This window comes from Camelus bactrianus, chromosome 6 (assembly GCF_048773025.1).
Source record: "Camelus bactrianus isolate YW-2024 breed Bactrian camel chromosome 6, ASM4877302v1, whole genome shotgun sequence".
Classification (NCBI taxonomy): Eukaryota; Metazoa; Chordata; class Mammalia; order Artiodactyla; family Camelidae; genus Camelus; species Camelus bactrianus.
Genome location: NC_133544.1, coordinates 88835775 through 88858278, shown reverse-complemented (window position 1 = coordinate 88858278; position 22504 = coordinate 88835775). Strand labels below are relative to the sequence as shown.

Genomic DNA, 22504 nt, shown 5'->3' with positions numbered 1-22504 from the left:
CTCTTTTTAGTTTTTTAAGGAACCACCATACTGTTTGCCATAGTGGCTGCACCAATATACATTCCTACCGACAGTGTAGGAGATATCCCTTTTCTCCACACCCTCTCCAACATTTGTTATTTGTAGACTTTGTGATAATGTCCATTCTGACCAGTGTGAGGTGATACCTCATTGCAGTTTTGACTTGCAGTTTTTCTGATAATTAGCTATGTTGAACATCTTTTTAAGTGCCTATTGGCCATCTGTATATCTTCTGGAGAAATGTCTGTTTATGTCTTCTGCCCATTGTTTTTACTGGGTTGTTTGGGTTTGTTTGCTATTGAGCTGTATAAGCTGTTTGTATATTTTGGAAATTAAGCCCTTGTCGTTTGCATTGTTTGCAAATATTTTCTCCCATTCTGTAGGTAGTCATTTTGTTTTGTTTATGGTTTCCTTTGCTGGGCTTATAAGTGTGATTAGGCCCCATTTGTTTGGTTTTGCTTTTATTTCTTTTGCCTTGGGAGACTGACTTATGAAAACATTGCTGCGATTTATGTCAGAGAGTGTTTTGCCTATGTTCTCCTCTGGGAATTTTATGGTGTCATGTCTTATATTTACGTCTTTAAGCCATTTTGAGTTCATTTTTGTGTATGGTGTGAGGAGGTGTTCTAATAACTTCATTGATTTACTTGTGGCTGTATGACATTAATTCTTGATTTGCCCGTACGTGGATTATCTATACCCAACTTTAAATCCAAGATTGATTTTTTTTCTGATAAATACACTACGATATCTCCTTTCTTGTGTTAGACTTTTTTCATCTGGTATTAATGTGTGTAAATATATTATAAAACCACCACATGTTTCTTTGTAAAGCTAATTTAAGAGATTTTTGGATTATCCTTTATTATTTATTTTGAATTGTGTTTAATGCCAAGACTTAGACTAATATAACTTTAAGAGACTAATTATTTTTATACTGACAAAAAAATTAGTTCCCAGAGGTGATGAAGTTATCAGTTATAATAGTGGTTGGTGGGGAGGGGACTAAAATCCAGGTCACTGGCTCCTGGTCTCATTCCCTGTACATTCTACCAAGTTGGATTCAACACCCACAGCTACACACATGTATATTCACACACGTGTGCAGCAATATTTAGAAACCACACTTCACTTATAACTAAGAGTTTGACATTAGTTAATTAAGAACAATTTTGCTGATTAATTTTAGTTAAAATGTAACAAATATTTTGAACTTAATATGCTTTGCTTTGTTTTAAAGTTTGAGACATACATGAGAAGCCTTGAATTTTTTCATTTACCTAACAAATTGGAAATGCTTTTTATCTTTTGCAAAATAAATTTACCCTCTTTTTTGTTTTTAATTTGCTTTAGGTTTGGATTGAATTCAAGTCATACTGACATATACAGAATTCATTTTTTTTCCTAATGAGTTCCTTTTGTAACTTACTATTCAGTAAGACACACTTGTAGTTTTTCAAGATACACCATTTCTCCCACCATGGATTTATCTTTTAGTTTTGTGTAGTCATTAAACTGAATTTTGTTGACAAATGTCTAAAAAACCCTAACTCATAAATGGCCTTGTTTAAAACAATCTTAGGAAAGTAAAATCTACTCAACCTGTCATGGAAGTGAAAGAATTATTCATATTTATTTATTTAAATTTTATTTTATTGAGTTATAGTCAGTTTACAATGTTGTGTCAATTTCCAGTGTAGAGCACAATTTTTCAGTTATACGTGAACATACATATATTCATTGTCGCATTCTTTTTCACCGTGAGCTACCGCAAGATCTTGTATATATTTCCCTGTGCTATACAGTATAATAGAATTATTCTTAAAGCTAATGGCATGTTGATGAATGAGAATCTCAGTTTAAACTTAAACTAAGCTTTTCTTATTGAGCAAGTACAGTTAGAAAGGTACATTATTTTTCTCTCTTTAATAAAAAATACAAAGGTGCACAGGAGTGGGATAAGTAACATCAATAATGTTTCATTTGATACCAGTGTCAAAATACACTAAAATAATCTAAGGGAAAGAAAAAAGTGCAAAGGGATCTTCCTTGTATCATGCCTCTTTTAATACGGTTACCTTAATTATTGTGTCTAGAAGAATAGTGAAAAATACAGAAATGGGGATAGGGAAAGTATAATAATTTATCATAAAGGTACTCATTATATGGTAACAGTAATTTATGGGTAGTGCATTAGCAGCTGAGGAGTTGTGTTTAATTAAAATTTATTCAGAAACAGCTGCAGTGTATTTTGGGCTAGTAATATATAGGTATAAAAAGATGAATACGGGAACGAAGGAAAAGATATTTTGCCTCAAATCTTAATCTATCTGATATTTAAAACAAAGCTCACCAAGGTCTTTGTGTTTTTCAGCTAGACCAGAGTGTGTATTTTTCCTATTTGAGGAGGGTATACGTGACTAAACTCAAGTCCCTGGGGGGTGATTCAGGGGAGAGGGTGTAGCTCAAGTGGTAGAGTGCATGCCTAGCATGCATGAGGTCCTGGGTTCAATCCCCGGTACCTTCACACACACACACACAAAAAAAGTAAACCTAATTAACCTCCCTCTTCAAAAACAAACAAAAAAAAGAAATTGGTTCCTGGTGGGTGATTTAGAGCATCATGTTTTTTCTCTTCTCTGTGGTTTCCCTAGTTTCTGTTATGACCAAAAATTACTGTACAACTTTAGGACGTTTATTCAGGTGTCTAAAACAGTGACATTGTACACACTGTGGCACAGTTTAAGCACTATTTATAGATAAGTATAACTTAGGTATTGAAGATCAGAAATAAATCAGAATTTTAACATTGGCAGATTTGGGGTTAAGACATTGAGGAAATTAAATGTTAAGAATTTTGAGCATCTTCTAACAAAATGTTTTTTAAGTGTCAAGGAAATTAAATGCTTAAAGAGACAGTTCACATTTCTAAGTGTGAAAATCGTATGTTTTAAAAATAATTTAGTGGCAGTGTTATTATCTGTAGCTCTTTTATTTATCTTTGAAGAACATCTTTAATGGTGTATATAAAGAGACTGTCTCTTCTAAACTATCTAGACAGCAATCTGTTTAGTGAGTCTTCTCACTTCTACTAAGAAAATATCCCACTGGGAAAATGTCATATTAGTTTCATGCCTACAAAGTATGGACAGTCCCAGTGATGTCCCTGTCTTCCCGCATTCTTCTCCATGAATCTATTTGGGTTGTGTGACTTACTTGTAAACTTACTGTCCTCTGTTGCCTATTGTAGGGTGTAGAGTGGAGTCACCCTCACCATCAATATAATTTAATGTCAACCTTTTCTCTTTGATAGGTCACGGATCCAAAGCGGCCTCTTTCATTTGGTGTCACTCTGGGAGAACTTAGTCTATTGGTAATGTTGGCCTTATTTAACATTTCTGTGGAACCTGTAAAATATTATTCTCAAGTCACAGGGTGAATTTCCTAAAATCAATTATTGCTACAAATAGCTATTTTATTTTTGTGTATAATCTTTCTACAGCTTTTCTAGAAGTTCACAATTTTTAGTGATACTTTAATTATATTCTCTAATTATTTTGATTTGTCTTTAAATTTAACAAATATCAAAATATCAAGAGGAAATGACTTGAAAGCATCAAAAGCTGTATCTGCAATGTGTAGTTAAGTAGGGGAAGATAAATTTCTACAGAGTCATGTTCTTGTCCTTGGTATAACTTCCAAATAGTTTGTACATGTGTATCTGTTTATATGTATGTGTATGTGTGTTTATTACGTTGAGATGTACATAAGAGAATTTATTTTGATTAAGTATTTTATATGCAGTTTGGTTTTTCTCTTTAAGAATATAGACTGTGTATATATCCACATCCAGATTGGACATTTTTTCTACTGTGAACAACTGAGTGATAGGATACATGTTTTAAAGTTAAGGACAGCAAATCATACTGGGTATGTGTCTACCTCATGATTAGTTATATGGAGACACCCTTGATAGGGAGAGAAGACAAAGGGAAAATGGAGGAGAAGGAGACTACTAGAGAAGCCGAAAAAGGGCACTGTTACATGGAGAATGACACATGCACACAGAGAAGTAGAGATACACGCGAAGATCATAGCAGAAAGATTAAAGAAAAACACTGGAGAAACAAAGGAAAGGGGGTCAAGGAGGCGAGTGTTTAATATGCTTTTTAGCCTCTGCTTGTTTCCCAAGAGAATTTGAAGAAGCAGTACTGTAACACTTTTAAAGAGACCAAAATCTGTGTTCTGAAAGGTAGAGAGATAATTGTTCCAGAAGAAGTAGACTACCAGTATTAGTCATAAGTGAACTCAGGATTGAATGCTGAGTTTCTAGCAGACCAAGCAGAAAATACAGAACAGTCACGGACCTCCCACCGACAGTGACAGGCATGCTGGTGGGTGAGGGTGGCGCACGGGGCCCTGCATGTGTGCTGTTGTTTATCCTCTGGGTCTTTGCTCAGACTCTTCATGCTGTTTCTTTGTCTGTATTATTCTCTTCTCTTAGTCTGCCTGGTGGTTCTATTCAGGTTTTAGTATTTCCTTGAGATACTACCTTGTCTTTCTTACTCCTTTTTTACTTCCCTCTTGGAATTTACCGTTCCTTCTTTTATGCTCTCTGTTACATTCTGTCAAAGCAGCTGTGACGTATTACTCTCCTGGTTACCACGTGGTCTCCTGTCTAACTTTCATTCATTCATTGATATAGTAGTACGTATATTTTAGTGTTTCTGTGATGATTAAATCAGATCATTTGTGTAAAGCATTTGGCACATTGGCTCAATTCCTGCTTCAACTACCACACTGACTGTTATAACAACCGTCATGGCAAGTGTCTCTTTCTGTATGTATACCGTTCCTTTCTTCCATCTTTCCCATTCGAAACTAACCTGAATACCTGAGGCAGTGTGCTCACCTCTGAGCTGGATCCCATCCTCTCCCATGTCCTCAGGAGCCTTTTTTCCCTCTGTCTCTCACTCCTTCCTACCTTTTGCCCTTCCTTCCTTATTTCTGTCAATTTCCTTCTCTTTCCTAAATCTTCAACTCCTCTTCTTCCTCCGCCTACTCCTTCCTGCAAGTGTTTAAACACATTGAAGTCTCTCCCTTCCATTAAAGTTAAAAAGCCTCTCCTTAACCTTCTCCTACTCCACCCAGGTCCCATCTAACTACTGCCTTCTCCTTCTTTGTAACTCCGCTTTTGAGAGGATTCTCTACCTTTGCTATCTTTATTCCCCCCCACCCATGACTCACTGCCCCCTCTGCTCTTACTCTGCGGCTCCCCTGAAACTGTTCTTAACAAGTTCATCAGTGATGCCCTGGCCACTTAAATACGTTTTGGTTTCTCTCACAGCAGCTCCTGGCATTGCTGACCATACTGACTTTCTAGAAACATGGTCATGCTGTGATTTTCATATTCTCTTGGCTCTCGTCCTACTTTGCAATAATCATTTATTTGATTTTTTTCTTTTTAAACAATGTGGGCCTTCTTCGGTAGCTTATAGGCCAGCTCTCTGTTTTTATTCATACCCAGTTCAGACGCATAGTAGCTCAGTAATTATTTTCTAAATGAATGAACTCAGGTAAATTAGAACCTCCTCAATTCTATTTTCACTATTCCTTTGATTTTGCCATATAAATATGTAAAGAAGCAGATAGCTAACATTAGCCAACGTTAACTAGATGTCTTTTTATTCCTAAGTTATTTTGTTACAGTTTACAAATATTAGAGCATGATTTTGTGGTATGTAGACTTCATTTCACAGTTACTGTCTTTTTTTCTTTCAGACTGCAAATGAACACTGGACTCCGTGCATATTAAATGAAGCAGAAAAAATTATATACAAGGTATTAAACTAGACTTTTTAATCTAGTTATTTTCCTAGGAACAAACAGTTAATGTATTTTCTTGACGAAACCTTGATGGAGCAGAATATGCCATTGAATGTGAGTTAACAGTTGAGGATCTAGTTTTGGCTTTGCTACTCCCTGTGTGAACTTCTGTAATCATTTACCTGTTCTGAGGTGTAGATTCTTAACCAAGAGTATAAAGAAACTGAATAAAATAAATATTTCCCAAATTGTAATTCATGAACCATTAGGTAATTGGGATATTATTAGATTTGTTGGAAAAAATATTCTCTAGTCACGTAAGATTACTGACTAAAGTACAAAGCTAAACAGGTATGTTTTATTTTGCTTTTACCTACAGGACTTCACAATACTTTAAATATGCTAATAAACATTGTGAGTCTTCCAGAGGGATATTTAGTTTGTAGCTTTCCCCAAGTTGCTGATCATAGAACTCTCTCCCTTCACCCCTCCATCGAAACAGCCATTTGTATCCACTGGAGGAATCATGTCTTTCTTACTAAGCGAAACGTTTGCAGGGTCTGTCAGATACTAAATTCTCAATAAATTTTTGATTATCGAATGAATGAATCCCCTTGGGAAAAGAGTTCCTGGAAGCACAATTTAGCAAATTCTAGATTAATAATAAAGTCTTTGAATAACGTACATATATTTTCTTCCATTTTTGTATTATCTTCTTTCCTGTGAAAGCTCAAAATGGCAACTGGAAAATTTTGGGGGTCGTGAACATGATGATCTTTTAAAAAATTTTTTTATAATGTACTTTATTAATTTTTTTAGTGAAGTATAGTTGATTTACACTGTTGTGTTAGTTTCAGGTATACAGTAGGTGATTCAGTTACATGTATTTTTTTTAATTGACATATAGTCAGTTACAATGTGTCAGTTTCTGGTGTACAGCATAATCTCCCAGTCATGCATATGTATGCATATATTCGTTTTCATATTCTTTCTCATCAAAGGTTATTACAAGATACTGAATATAGTTTCCTATGCTATATGGAAGAAATTTGTCGTTTAATCTATTTTTATATATAGCAGATGTTAACCACTGGATGTATATTTTTCCCAGATTCTTTTCCATTATAGGTTATTACAAGATACTGAATATGGTTCCCTGTGCTATACAGTGAATCCTTGTTGTGTATCTATTTTATTTATATACTAGTGTGTATCTGTTAATCCCATACTCTTAATTTATTCTCCACCATCCCTTGAAATATTTCTTAAAATGTACCTATATGAGTTTCCTAGGCTTCCATAACACATTACCACAATTTGGTGTGTTAAAATAACAGAAATTTATGACCAGCTTTTAATATGAATTCATAATTTCAATGTGTTAGTTGTTTGACCTTTTCCATTTTTCTTTTATAGCTTATACGACTTGATAGTCTCAGTGCCTACTGGAATGTTAACTGCAGAATGTCTTACCAGGGATCAAGGGAACAGATCTTGGTAATTTCAGTTTATACCTGGAAGAGCTAACTGTATTCCCTAAATTTGTTTTACGTAAGAGGTCCTTAATGAGGACAGATATCAGTCTTTTGTTTAAGTTGTATGTAACTAAATGAGAAATGGGCAGCACAGTTTTTGGAATTCATGCTGTCTTTAAAAAAGCACTTTTGCTTTTGAAGATTTTTGTGAAATCTTTCACGAGACAGTGAGATGAGAACCTATACTGTTAAATTAAAACTGTTCATGGTTTTTTACACTCTCATTTTGATGCCATTCAGCTTCATTGTGGAGTTTCATATGAGAATGATTACTTGAAGAGTGTGGTAAAGAAAGATGATACCTTTCAGATCTAAAAAGTGTATTCTTACTAAATGTTCTAAGCATTTGTGATGATGCATTCTTGAGTAGTGAACAATTAATTAAAAACTAAGTGTGCTAAGCCAGTTTTAGTCATGTTTATTACTTAGAGGAAAAAGGAAGAACAGTTGAATTTTTTGAACTGAATTAATTCAAAGATTCTTTTATTTCTCAGAAAGATACTGTAAGAAATAATCTGCCGTTGTCCAGAAAGTATTTGAGATCCTAATTCATGGATGTGTACACACACACGCACACACATACCTTGAGTGAGAGGGGAACACAGTATTATAGTGTTGTTTCTAGGTATTTAGAATTTATAAAAATTATCTACTATATTTATTCTAAAGACATATTTGTAAATAACGCTCTGTGTGTTTCTTACAGACTACTAATTATGAAGATGGGAATAAAGATACTGATTTAAGAACCAAATTTTTTTTGTTTGTGTTGCTGAATTTGTGTGCATTTTCTTTCTCATTCTCATGTAATTCAAATTTTTTATTTAGGATCAGCTGAAAAGTGAAATTCTTAAGAGTAGCAGTATACCCCCATCCCATCAATACAGTAAGTAGTGATAAATCTTATTTCATGTTATAGGAAGCATGGAATTAAATAGTTTATTATAATATACTTTTTCAGATAAAGTTACTTTGGCAAGGAGAAAGTATTAATTTTATAACTTAGTTTTATGATATAGCATATTGGGTTATTACACAGGATTTAGAAATAGATTATAACTCATACACCCCTGGAGAGTAAGAGAGAGAAGGGCAGTGTGGCTGTAGTTCACTCCCAACAGCTAAGCCCCTTGACCTCCATGTTTTCTTCTTACCTTGTTATTTACTTTGTTTTAGAAATTAGATTTTTTTTTTTTTTTTTTTGCTTAAGAACTAAATCTCTGAGATCTTGGTATTCAGGTCACTATGAGCGTGTTATGTTGCAGTATTGAGACAAATTGACCACTCTGAGCATTTTTTTTTTAAGAAGTATAGTTGATTTACAGTATTATGTTAGTTTCAGGTGTGCAGCAGAGCGATTCTGTGTTTTTACAGATTATACCGTGATACTTTACTATAAGTTACTGGGTATAATTCCCTCTGCTGTACATAAATCCTTCTTGCTTGTCTATTTTATGTATAGCAGTTGGGGCCTCTTCACCTCATACCCCTCATTTGTCCCTCTATCCCTCCTCTCCCCTTTGGTAACTGCAAGTTTGTTTTCTGTATCTGTGAGTCTGTTTTTGTTTTATATATACATTCATTTGTATTATTTTTTTATATTTCACATGTAAGTGATATCATATAATACTTGTCTTTCTCTGTCTGACTTCACTTAGTGTGATGTTTTCTAGGTCCATCCACGGTGCTGCAAATGCCGGTTTTCCATTCTTTTGCAGGCTGGGTCATATTCCATTATATATACACACCCCACCTTCTTAATCCAGTTGTCTGTTGATGGGCTCTTGGATTGCTTCCAAGTCTTGGCTATTACAAATAGCACTTCTGCGAACATTGGGGTGCATGTATCTTTTTGAATTAGTGTTTTCATTTTTTCAGAATTTGTACCCAGGAGTGGAATTGCTGGATCACATGGTAGTTCTATTTTTGTTTTTTTGAGGAGTCTCCATACTGTTTTCCATACTGGCTGTACCAATTTACGTTTCCCACCAGCAGTGCCCAAAGGTTACCTTTTCTCCACATCCTCCCCAGCATTTCTTATTTGTAGATTTTTGTTGATAGTCATTCTGACAGGTATGAGGGGCTTTCTCATTGCTGTTTTGATTTGAATTTCTCCAGAGATCTCTTTAAAGTGAGCCTTTCTATTTCTTGGCTGCCTCACCTTTATTTATTTTAAAATAGATCTCTAACAAAGTTGCCTGCATGTTTATTTCTTTATCTCATTTTTTCTATTTCATTTTCGTTCTAAAGATGCGATCCTTTTGCTTTAATGTACCTCTTTAGGTTTGTTCGCAGCTTTCGTGCCCATGTTCTTCCATGCTACTCTGGTTCACTGTTTTCCTTTTATTCTTTCATAGCTAATGGCCATTATGTGAGAGTTGGCACTTGCTCTTTATGTCCACAGACCTCTATATGACAAAGCTTTCAGAGGCTGCTGCTTTAGAGCATTTAGTTTCATTCATGAAAGAACTTGTTCAGAAAAGTACATGACTTTATTCTTAGGCATATTCAGTATAAGTAACCTCTAAATGAGTTAAAACTTTTTATACAATCTTATGCAAGTTGTAAATACTGTAAGCTATCACAATTTATATAATTTTAATACTATTCACAATTAAAATTTATTACATTACTTTGCTCTGTCATCTTCCCTAATACACTTTTTCATACTACTTTTCAACTTCAAGAATATTGTCTTCAGTTGAGTCTAAGATTATACATGTAATGATCATTGAAAATTGCAAAGTAGTAGGCAATTTTTTTAATGGGTAATATGAATTTCATTCATGATTCTGTTCCTAAATTCTGACAGTGATTAAATAAGACAGAAATTAAATTTTGTTTCCTACCTTGCATTAGCATTTTTAATGAATAATAAAATCAGTAATGTCTTGTAGCAAGGAAGAGAAGCATTAATTTTACACAGTCTGAGAATAATCAAGATTAGATTGTCTGTATTTTGTACATTTCATACTTAGAAGCATAGAACACCAATTTCCTCCTTGGAGATTCCACTTTTACCACTGAGTTTGACAGTTAGTATTATGCAGATAAATAGATGCTTAAATAGTTTTGGGTAGTGTTTTTGTTAACATTTTTTGACGTGTTTTTGATCATTTTTCTTTACCTTCAGAGTAACAGTGTTCTCGTAATTATTTACAGTTGTTCATATGTAAGGGCATATAAACGTATCTTATGTCTTCCCATGTGGTATAAGTTTTCCAGCCAATATCAGCCTCTGCAAAACTCTACATGAATCCTTATGCAGAAACAGAGCTCAAAACACCTAAACTTGATTGGAACATAGAAGTACAAAATATCGCCATTGAACTGACCAAACCTCAGGTAAGATTCATTTGGATGTTCATAGCTTTGATTAGCCTTGAATCTCAACAGCTTTTGTCCCATGTGATTATTCCTTCTCCAGGGCTCTGGTGGTTCTTTTGGTTTGTTGTGTTGAGATTCGACTCCTAAAAATAGATACATAAGTGATTTTGAAAGAAAATAAATATCAAGTTTAAGAAATAGTTTTCCTTCATTTTATCTGATATTTGCATTGTTGGTGGAAAATCTAATCAAATTATAGTGAATGACATGATTCCCATTTAATTCCCATTTGTTGATGGAGGATTTTAACAGATTTTTTTTCTTCCTCAAATTTTATGTTGAATATTGTTCACTTAAATTTTAGAACAACTGTCTATGTTGGCAGCTTTTTTCCTTCATTTGTTTCTCAAGTTTGGTTATATGTGTGAAGAGTTTGGATAACAGATCTGGAGAACTGGAAGTGAAAGCCAGACGGGGGATTTAGCGAATTAAGCTTTTAGCCCCGTGAAGTCCAATACAAATATAATGCAAATCATATATGTAGTTTTAAATTTTCTAGTAGCCATAGTAATAAAGTAAAAAGAAAAATGGAAATTGTTAAAATTTTTTTAACATTTTTTATTGATTTATAATCATTTTACAATGTTGTGTCAAATTCCAGTGTTCAGCACAATTTTTCAGTCATTCATGGACATATACACACTCATTGTCACATTTTTTTCTCTGTGAGTTTTAGCATTTAAAATACCCAAAACATTATCATTTCAGCATACAATTAAAATTAAAAATTGTTAAGATATTTTTTATCTTTTTATTTTTCCTTACATCTTAAAAATCTGGGGTATATTTAATACTTACAAATACATTTAAGATAAGACTCTCCACCATATTTTAAGTACTGAATAACCACACAGTAACTCTTAGGTAGAACTGTGTTAAGAAAAATGGAGAGGAAGAGGCTAGACTTCCCCTTTCTTTATCTTACCTGTAGTCGTGTGTGTGTTTGCGTGTCTCTGTGTGTGTTTCCCTCCATTTGAGCTGTTTACTCTTAGATACACTCAGGCTTGTTGTATATATGATAAGATGGGTGATTAAATAGCTTCATCTTGCTGTAGTTATGCAATAATTTTCAGCTCATAGAGATAGCCACAGCTTGAAATGATGGTCCAGAGGAAAATACGTAGTTTTAGAAATAAGCATTTTCCATGTCAGTAGTTAACAGATATTTCATTGGTTCTAAGATGTACATTTATTTTACATGTTAACATATTTGAAAATAGAATGTATATTATTATTGGTGATATGACAGTTTAATTGGTAACACTGTTTTCTTTTGAGGTAGAACTTAAAAATTATCTTACAGCTTATAATTGGTGGTGTCTTAAATTTGCTAAAAATGTATGATTGAATTACCAGGGAATTTGAAGTATGACTAGACTGAAAATATAATGAAATTTGGTGCTATTCATGTGTGCAATGTAATATATGTAACTTGGTTTTTGTTTTAATAGTACTTAAGTATGATTGACCTGTTGGAGTCAGTGGATTATATGGTTAGAAATGCTCCTTACAGAAAATATAAGCCTTACTTACCACTTCATACCAATAGTCGAAAATGGTAAGTTGGAATTTTTAAAAGATGATTTGTGAGAACCATGTAATCATATAGTTAGGGACTCTCAGAGCTAAGAGGCCTTTAAAACCATGTAATGAAGCTACTTTTTTTTACAGACATGAAAAGGGTATCTCTTATATTATGTCCTTGTTACTTTTTTCATAAACACATTCTCTTGTACTCTTGCTCCTAGATTATTCCCAAATTCTTAACTTAGCATTCAGGCTTTTAATACTTTCTAATCTTATTGCCCTTTGTTCGTGCACATGGACTCAATGTTATAACCATACTGGGATACTATTAATTTCACACAGTATGTCATTTTGTATCTTTATGATTTTGCTTTGGCATACCCTCTTCTGGAGTGGTTTGCCATTTCATAATCTGTTTAAGTCAGTGGATTGTACTGGGAAGTTGAAATATTATTACTGAGCTTTTATAGGAATATAGTTAATAAGAACAAAAGCAATGTAGATGTAAGATGTCAAAGCAGTTTTCTTGCTTTTTCTTAAACATTTACATTCAAATGTGCACTAACAACATTTGATTTGCAGGTGGAAATATGCAATTGATTCTGTTCTTGAAGTTCATATAAGACGATATACACAGATGTGGTCATGGAGTAACATAAAAAAGCACAGGCAATTGCTCAAGAGTTATAAAAATGCCTACAAAAATAAGCTAACCCAATCTAAAGTCCCAGAAGAAATACAGAAACAAATTCAGGTATACCTTGTCTATATTGATGAAAACTATTATTTGTTAAATCATCCTTTAATGTTAATTCTTCTAAATTTAATTTAAATTAAAATATAATTTTAGAACAAAACTGAGCTCTTTTTGAGAGAATTTTATAGAAAATGCAGAATATTTTTTCCCTTTTTTTTCCTCTTTATAAAAGCCTTTTCCTCCCATTCTAATGTTGGATAAAATAAGGTAACTATAAGCTATTTGGAAAAATGTATTTGGTTTTTATAATAAATGTTATAATATAACATTTATATATAATATAATAATGTTTAGAAAATCAATATCAGAGCTGTTCAGATATGTTTATTGTTAGCTGAATGTGTATTGTTGGTTTTGTTAAGTGACTTTTTAAGAGTTCACAGTATTGTTTGTAAAAAATACTCTTACTCCTCAGGATAGGAGTCTTATTTACCCCTCATATGAATTAAAGAAAAACACTACACTGAATATGTAATTTGCTTAATATCATTTGATCTTGATTATATAAGTATTTTTGCCACAAATTCATAATGTAAAGAATTATTTGACTTCCTATTATTCTGAAATACGTGACTGTCACTAGGATTATGTATTAGAAGTTACTCAGCATCTCAGGTTTGATGTTCTCATGTATAAAAAGGAAACAGTATCTGTCTTACAGAGTTATGAGAATTACTTGAAATAACACATAGAGCTCGTGGGGCACAGGTCACCCAGTACATTTTTGCTTTAGTCTACTTGATTTGGAGAATTTTGCTTTCTTGAATTTTGTGTTTTGTCGTGGTGCCTATAGTGCAGTGATTGTAGTATAACATGTAATAGAGGGCATCAGAAGGACCAACCATAAAGGTAACACGTAAAACAGGCTTCCCTCCCAAATAGTCTTGTTTCTATTTGTGTATGTGGCTATCGGTATATTACAGTGGTCTCGTTAAAATTCTGCTTTTTGCATTGTATTTAACAAAGATTTGCTTTCTCAGAAAATTATTTCTCGCATTGCAAAAGTTAAAAATGTAAAAACCAAGTGTACAAATTTATACTTATATTTTCATTAGATACAAATACTATTTGTTCATGGATTAGAATAAACCTAGAAATCAGAATAAAAAAATTTTTAACTATTGACTGTTTTCCTTGTTTATAAGTATCTCTTTGTTTTATAGGATTTGGAGAAGTCTCTGGATGTTTTTAACATAATTTTAGCAAGGCAACAAGCACAAGTTGAGGTAATCATTTTTATTAGCTGATTTTATGTTTAAAACATGTTTCTACTACTCCTTTAAACCTGGGATTAAGAAATCTAAGGTTCTTTGGAAGTTGTTGAAATTTACTCAAGTGAGAATAAAGGTTGAATTTTCATGTATTAATTTAGTCTCAAGAGAAAAAAAAATTGGAATATTGGGGAAAAGCCCACTAACATGAAGGGCAAAATTTTTTAATTTTTTAACAAAAAAATGATAACCCCCCCAAAAGAAAAGAAAAGTCATCCATAATCCTAGCAACATGGAATGCTACTGTTAACATTTTGAAATACAGACTTCCAGTTTTTCTTCCATGCATGTATACCTGCTTGTTTAAGCTTTGTATCCCCCACTTCTTTCTCTTTATCTCCTGTCCCTCCCTCCCTTCCGCCTTTCACCCATCTTCTTTTCTCCCTCCCTCCCCACTTCTCTCTCTCTCTTCTTCTCTTCCTCCCCTTCTTCTTTTCTTTTTTTCCAAAATTGGACTCAGTCTGTTTATAATGTTTCATAATTGCTGATTTATCCTACTTGGTACCTGTCCTCATTGTTTCATGTCATTTCTACTATTCTGTAACATGACTTTTTTGGTAATTAAAAAATAAATTGCATACCACATCTTCTTTATCCAGTCGTCTGTTGATGGACATTTAGGCTGTTTCCATGTCTTGGCTATTGTAAATAGTGATGCTATGAACATTGAGGTGCATGTATCTTTTTGAATTAGAGTTTTCTCTGGATATATATCCAAGAATGGGATTGCTGGATTGTATGGTAACTCTATATTTAGTTTTTTAAGAAACTGAAAAAAAACTTTTTTTGTGATATATGTACACACACACACGCACACGCGCACACATGCTGGAATATTAGTCAGCCATAAAGAAGAATGAAATAATGCCATATGCAGCAACATGGATGAACCTAGAGATTATCATATTAAATGAAATCAGTCAGACAGAGAAAGACAAATATATGATATTACTTATATGTGAACCATTAAAAATGATACAAATGAATTTATTTACAAACTAGAAATAGACTCACAGATGTTGAAAACAGACTATGGTACCAAAGGGTAAAGCGGGGGTGGGATAAATTGGGAATTTGGGATTAACAGATACAAACTACTATATATAAAATAGATAAACAACGAGGCTGTACTGTACAGTTCCTGGAACTATATTCAATATCTTGTAATAACCTATAATGAAAAAGAATCTGGAAAAGAATACATATATATAAATATAATAATTCTTTGCTGTACACCTGAAACTAACACAACATTGTAAATCAACTATATGTCAATAAAAACAATTAAAAAAATAAATTACAAGTCCAGTAAACTCATTATAGTAAAGTGAGAAAATATAGATCCACAAAAAAAGAAAATAGAAACACCTGTTGTTTTGCACAAAAAGATAACTTCTGTTAATACCATTCTGCATATTCGTTTAGTCTTTCTTATATTCAGAAATCTTTATAAACATACTCGTATTTTTAGATGGGATTAAAGCATATGCACTTGTTCATTCATTTACTTAGCAAATGCTCATTGAGTGCCTATTGCTAGCATTACAGCTAAGCATATGGACTTGAGAGTCAGGTGGTGTGGATTCTAATTCCAGGTTTGCCATCTGCTACTTTGGGTGACCTTAGGCTGACAAATATTTAACTTGCCTCAGTTTCCTCATTTACAAAGTAGGATTAATTCATAGTACCTACATCATAGTGTTACTGTGAAGAGTGTATGATACACCATGTAAACCACTTAAACTGTTACGTGCCTGGCATATAGTAATTACTAAACAAGTGACTTTTTTTTGCTTCATCATCATCATCATTAGCATACAGAAATGAACAAAACAGACAAAGCCGCCTTACATTCTAGTAGGAAGAAGGATAATAAACAAAAACATAAATACAAATACAGTAGAAGGAAATGTAGAGAGTACAGAGCTAGGCGGTGATGCTGATGGGGGTTCCGATTTCAGATAGAGTGGACAGGGAAAGCCTCACTGAGAAGGATGCGTTTCAGCAAAGAGCTGAAGAAGGTGAGGGAGTCAGATACCTGAGGGAAGACTGCGCCAGGCAGAAATAACACAGCAGGCTGAAAGGTTTTGGAGTAGAGCCTGTCTGACTCATTCAGTGAACTGATTCAGTAGAGTAGGGAGAGAGGGGGAGAGTGGTGGTTAATGAGGTCAGAGAAGTAAGGTAGTGGAGGAGTGGGATGGGTGTTTTGGGAGTTGGGGAGGATGCCAGATTTTGTAGGGTCTTATAAGCAATCATGTGGATTTTGGCTTTTATTCTGATTTAAGGAGTCTTTTTGAGAACAGAATGATATAATCCAACTTAGGTTTTTGGTTTACTCTGGCTGTTATTTTGAAAGCACTATAGAGGAGTGCAAGGGTGAAAACAGGGAGAGACCAGTTAGAATGCTGTTGAAATATTTAAGGTGAGAGATAATGGTAGCTTGGCTGAGAATGGTTACAGTGGAGGTGATGAGAAAGGGTCAAATTTTGGATAGACTTTTAGGGTAGAGCCAGTATTTCCCATCTTACTAGATATGGGTTCCAAGAGAAGTTGAAAGTGACCCTAGGGATTTTTGACTTGGAGCAATTGGGAAGGATGGAGTTGCCATGAGATGAGATAGAGAAGACCTTCTGGGACATGCTTGGATGAGACGAGAGAAGATCAGGAGTTCATTTTGGGACTGATAGTTTTAGCTGTCTTTTAAACATTAACGTGGAGTTACGCAGTATGTAGTTGGATACATGAATGTGGAGTTTCGAAGAGAAGTCTGTACTGGATGTATAAATTTAGAAGGGGTCACCATATAGGTGGTATTTAAAGCCATGGTGTTGGATGAGATCACCTAAGAAGTAGCTAGAGAAGAGGATTCCAAAAACTCGAAGCATTCTATTGTTCATAGGTCAGAGAGGTGAGAACCAGCAGTGGTGACCATGGAGGAGTGCCAGGGATGTAAGTGGAAAGCTCTGTGAATGTAGTACATAACCTCAAAATCAGAAGAGAAAGAATTTCCAGGAGCAGGGAGTAGTCACCTATAGCAGATGCATCTGACTGGTCAGCTGAACTGAGGACTCAGAATTGACCTTTAGATTTACCAAATATTGGATGTTTCAGCCATTATTTCTTCAAATAATTTTTAGTCCCTATTTTTCTCTTTCCTTCTTGGTCTCCGTTTTTAAAACACACACACAAACACTTTCTCTCTCTCTCTCTCTCACACACACACACACACACAAGTATGTACATATATCCATATATTTGACCTTTTGATATTATACCACAGGTCCCTGAGGCTTTGTTCATTTTTTTATTAATCTTTTTTTTTTTTTATCTCTGTTCTTCTGATTGGATAACTTCTCGATCTGTTTTCAGGTTTACTCTTTCCTCTATTATCTACATTTTCTCCATTTTATTTTTTTTATTTTGGATTTGTTTTTTAGGTCTAAAATCCCTATTGAGTTTCTTTTTATAGTTTCCATTTCTCTGCTGAAACTTTTGATCTTTTAGTAATTTCAGGTGTATTTCCCTTATCTCATGTAACATGGGTCGAGTGGCTCTGATGGTTTCAGTGTCTAGGTTCTCTGGCCGCTGGCATCTATTATCTTTTCCCTAGAGAAAGTCACATTTTCCTTTTTCTTTGTTTTGTTTATGCATCTTAAGTAATTTTGGATTGTATCCTGGACATTGTGAATATTGTGTTATGTAGTCTTTGGGTCCTGTTATCCTCTGGAAAATGTTTGATGTTTTGTCTTAGCGTACAACCTTGATCTTAAGTTGTGTTTTACCTTTTGTGGATAATAGTTCAGTTCTTCCGCCTTTGGTATGTTGGTTTGGGTCTACTTTGCACGTGATTAGTACAGGAGTTTGAGAATTGTGCAAATGATTTATTACTCAGTTCAGGTCTCTAAACTTTTGCTTCCTTGACTTAGGTCAGTTTTATACATAAGAAGCTTGGGACAGACTGAAATTTAGGCAGCCTCAAGCACAGAGTTATGAGAGCTCCAAGGGGCCTTCCCCCTAAACTGTGGCTTTCGTGGACTCCGTTTTCTGGTTCCTTGGCCAGACTGGAGTTTCTCTCAGGGGTTTAACTGCCTGTTCCTCTGTGCTGCTCCAGGACTGAAGCCCTCTCAGGGCAGAGCCATGTGAAATAGTTTTCTATGGCTGCATAACACACTTAGGGGCTTAAAAAAACAAATTTACCATCTCAGAGTTTCTGGAGGTCAGGAGTCCAGTCCTCTGCTTACCTGAGTCCTCTCCTTAAGGCACAGAATATTATAATCAAGATGTCAGCTGGGACTGTGGTCTCATCTGAGGCATAACTGGTGAAGAATTGGCTTTTGTTAGCAGAATTTAACTCCTGTGGCTCTGGGATGGAGGATTTCAGTTTCTTGCTGGCTGTTGGCTAGAGACTGCCCTCAGCTTGTAAGTCACTTCAGTCCTTGCCAAATGGGCCTCCCAAATTAGGCAGCCCGCAGCATGGCAGCTTGCTTCTTCCAAAGGAGAGAGAGTCTAGCAAGATAGCTGCTCCAGTTTTATGCACACAGTCATGTACATCTCGTCACCTTTGCCAGATTCTATTTGTTAGAAACAAGTCACATGTCACGCTGACACCCAGGGGTAAGAACATCACGAGGGAGAAGTTATGGGGCAGGTGAGGGGGTGGGTATAGGAAAAAATAAACAAAAGAAGTGGGGAGCTCACTTTTTTGAAGATCACTTCTCTGAGTGTTGACTCCCCTCCCCATCTGCCTGCTTTGTTTACTTTGCAGAGTGTGGTAGATGTTTTATATGTTTTGCCCAAAATTTTTAGTTATAATCAGCAATGAAGGATGGGTTGTAGAGGGCTTAGACCATCATGGGACTGAAAGTTCCCTATTGGATTTAGCTGTAAAAAAACCACTTTAAGGGAAAATTTTATTGAATAATATGGGTAGGAATGAGAGGGAGTGGAAGATGAGGAACTGGATACAGTAAGTGCAGACAGTATGATACTTTAAGGGGAAAACAGGATAAATGGAGAGGTAACTAGTGGGGAATATGGAGTCAAATGGTTTTGTAACTTGGGTTTTTTTTTTTTTTTCTAATTTACAGTATCCCATTTCATATTAGTATTCTGTAGAATCATCCAACATCATTTTAACTACCTGACTAGTATTCCATTCTGTTTGTAAACCAGAATTTGCTTCACTATTTCTTACTGATTATATTTAATTATAAATGACACTACAGTGAGTACCCTTGTCTAGACATTTTTTCAAACATCTCTTATTTTCTTAAGAACAAATTCTGCATGGTGGGTCAGAGAGTATGAATATTTTAAAAAAGTATTTGCTACTGCTGTGGATTGTTCCAGTGAGTTAGAAGAATGATTTGCTGTAAGAAGCAGATAATTCCAATTCTCCCTAAATTAAGTTGCTTTAGTTTAAATGAGTGTTCTTAATTCTTAATATCAGTTACCAGTTGCTTAAAAATTGAAAAAAAAAAGATTAATTGCTGGATGCTGTGGCCAAAGAAGAAGGTTGTAGATGAAGAGAAGGCAACTAGATACATCCAAGATTGATGTCTTTTTCATTGTTATGGAAAATCCATGGGACCAGAGAGTTTAAAATGTAGGCAGAGGATTGGCTGAAGTTATTTACCATGAGCTCTTAGCTGGACAGGGGAGGAAGAGACGGCAACAGAGATTCTATTTAGGAGAAAGTAAAAGGTTTCTGCATCCCTCTCCGTATTAGGCTTTATATGCATTTAAAAGTTCATTTTTGGTCTCATATAGATACGTTTTACTGTGAAAAATTTAAAAAGCACACTAATCTTCTATGCCAGGAGAATGAAGAAGTCAAATATTATTTCGTGTAGAGTATAACCTAATCCGCTATGTATTTTTCACCCATTACCTTGACTGCTGAAAATGGATTGATAAGCTTGACAAAAGACAGTTACAGCCGAGGTGTTACTATGACCTTCAGTGATTTGTGGGCAGATGTGCACCTATTCCCTTGGTATTTATGTAAGGTCTGCTTGTTAAAGAGAGCTTATTTAACTTAATTTAAACTGCATTGCTGTTTATCAAACTTACTGTCTTTACTGTAGAATTGAACTCTTTTCTTTAATTCTCTTTTGGATTATTTCACTTTTTGGTACACACAGAGACTTGCAATATATTACCAATTCACTACCAATTTAGAGCATTTTAAATTTAAAGTGGGAAAATTCCTCACTTATTCAAGGAAGTTTACTTATTCAGGGAATGAGAAAATAGAGTCTAAATTATTCCTTCCCTTTATTACTATTTATCCTTCTGTTTTCCACTTTTGGATTATTCATCTCTATTTTACTGAAAAGTGGGTAAAGGCAACAGCAGAAAATCAAGCCAGGATTTGTTGAGAAAAGAGGATGAAATGAGATTCGAGTACTATCCACTTTTATTTATCTTCTACCCCCCAACCATGTCCATAGTTAGCAAGCCTGCAGTGTACATAAATTATGAAATAAGATTGCTGAATCACTTTTCAGTGTGAAAGCATCTTCCTTTGAGGGAACTTTTCATTTTAAAAATCTGCTTTCCTAGTGGCTCTTTACCTTATAAATTTGGAAAACACATTGCTCAGAAAAATGTTACTTGAAACCTTAACTAGATTGATTGCTCACAAAATGCAACTTCATCAAAATGCTATCAGTCGATGTGAAAGGTAAATTAATAGTGAGACTATATTGACCAAATAATGTTAAACATCATTTCAGAAGGAATTCGCTTTATTGACTGCTTTTAACTCAATGTCATGTTAAAAAAAATTGTTCTTACCTGGCTACACTTGAGAGTGAAGAGACTATTCTTTAATTACATTTTTTAATTTTTATTTTTAAGGTGATTCGATCTGGACAAAAATTAAGGAAAAAGTCTACTGACACAGGCGAGAAACGTGGAGGCTGGTTCAGTGGGTTTTGGGGTAAGAAGGAATCTAAGAAAAAAGATGAAGAACCTTTGATTCCTGAAAGTAAGTTCCAAGTCAGATAATTTATTGTACACTGATAAGGAAAAGATACATAAATTATATTTTAGCCAGTTAATTGAATTTTATTTTATTATATTTTTGAAATAAAGACTCAGTATGGTAAACATGTAAGTAAATATATCAGGCTGGAACATTTCTGTGTTTATTTGACTGAAATAAAACTTTAAGTTTTTGAGAAAAATTATTTGTGTGAAATTTTAAAAGTTGAAATTCAGAAATCTCACATGTAGCATTCCTCATTGTTACTTTTTACATAGGTATTTATTAGAAGTTTCACTTAATTTGATAATACTTAGGAAATTCTAAAATTTTCATATGAAGCCTGAATTCCCTTAATGGTATCTTTTTGCCTTTTCTTGACCTAAACAAGTAAATACATGATGTTTGTTTTAACAAGTCAAAATAGTATATTAATGAATATATGTATATTCATGTATGACTGAAAAATTGTGCTCTACACCAGAAATCGACACAACATTATAAACTGACTATAAAAAAAAAAATAGTGTATTAGAGGAAATTACCTGGCGGCTTTCACTTTAGCATTGATGTCTATTGATTTTAGGGCACTTGTTAGTTTGGTTTGATTTTTTTGGTTGCATCTGTAAAACTAAATCAGTCAATTTCTTAACATATTGTCTTTTTGTAGCTATTGATGATCTTATGACTCCAGAGGAAAAAGATAAGCTCTTCACGGCCATCGGTTATAGCGAGAGCACCCATAACCTAACTTTGCCCAAGCAGGTAATTAATTATTTAGGTGGTCTAAGAGTTACTATGTTTCATTTTTTTTTTGCTCCAGTGGTGACCACTAGCTTATTCTCTATATCTGTTGATGGGACACTTCAGTTGCTTCTGTGTCTTGGCTATCGTAAATAATGCTGCTGTGAACATTGAGGTGCATGTATCTTTTGAAATTAGTGTTTTCATTTCCTTCAGAAAAATACCCAGAAGTGGAATTGCTGGATTATGTGGTAATTCTATTTTTAGTTTTTTGAGGAATGTCCATACTGTTTTCCATAGTGGCTGCACCAATTTACAAATCCCACCAACATTGTGCCTATGGTTCCCTTTTCTCCCCGTCGTCTCCAGCATTGGTTATTTGTAGACTTTTTGATGATAGCCATTTTGATAGGTGTGAGGTGGTATCTCATTGTGGTTTTGATTTGCA

General features: G+C 34.3%; 1 protein-coding gene across 2 annotated transcripts in view; it reads left to right on the top strand.

Moving 5' to 3' along the window:
• VPS13C (vacuolar protein sorting 13 homolog C) overlaps positions 1 to 22504 on the top strand; it is a 157639-nt gene that overhangs the window by 29416 nt on the left and 105719 nt on the right. For both annotated transcript variants that reach the window (XM_074366228.1, XM_074366229.1), the window contains exons 7-16: positions 3335 to 3394; positions 5803 to 5862; positions 7264 to 7344; positions 8211 to 8268; positions 10600 to 10727; positions 12221 to 12327; positions 12879 to 13050; positions 14217 to 14279; positions 21186 to 21315; positions 21983 to 22077. In XM_074366228.1, the coding sequence (XP_074222329.1) occupies positions 3335 to 3394; positions 5803 to 5862; positions 7264 to 7344; positions 8211 to 8268; positions 10600 to 10727; positions 12221 to 12327; positions 12879 to 13050; positions 14217 to 14279; positions 21186 to 21315; positions 21983 to 22077 (954 nt within the window). The remainder of the gene's footprint in view (positions 1 to 3334; positions 3395 to 5802; positions 5863 to 7263; positions 7345 to 8210; positions 8269 to 10599; positions 10728 to 12220; positions 12328 to 12878; positions 13051 to 14216; positions 14280 to 21185; positions 21316 to 21982; positions 22078 to 22504) is intronic.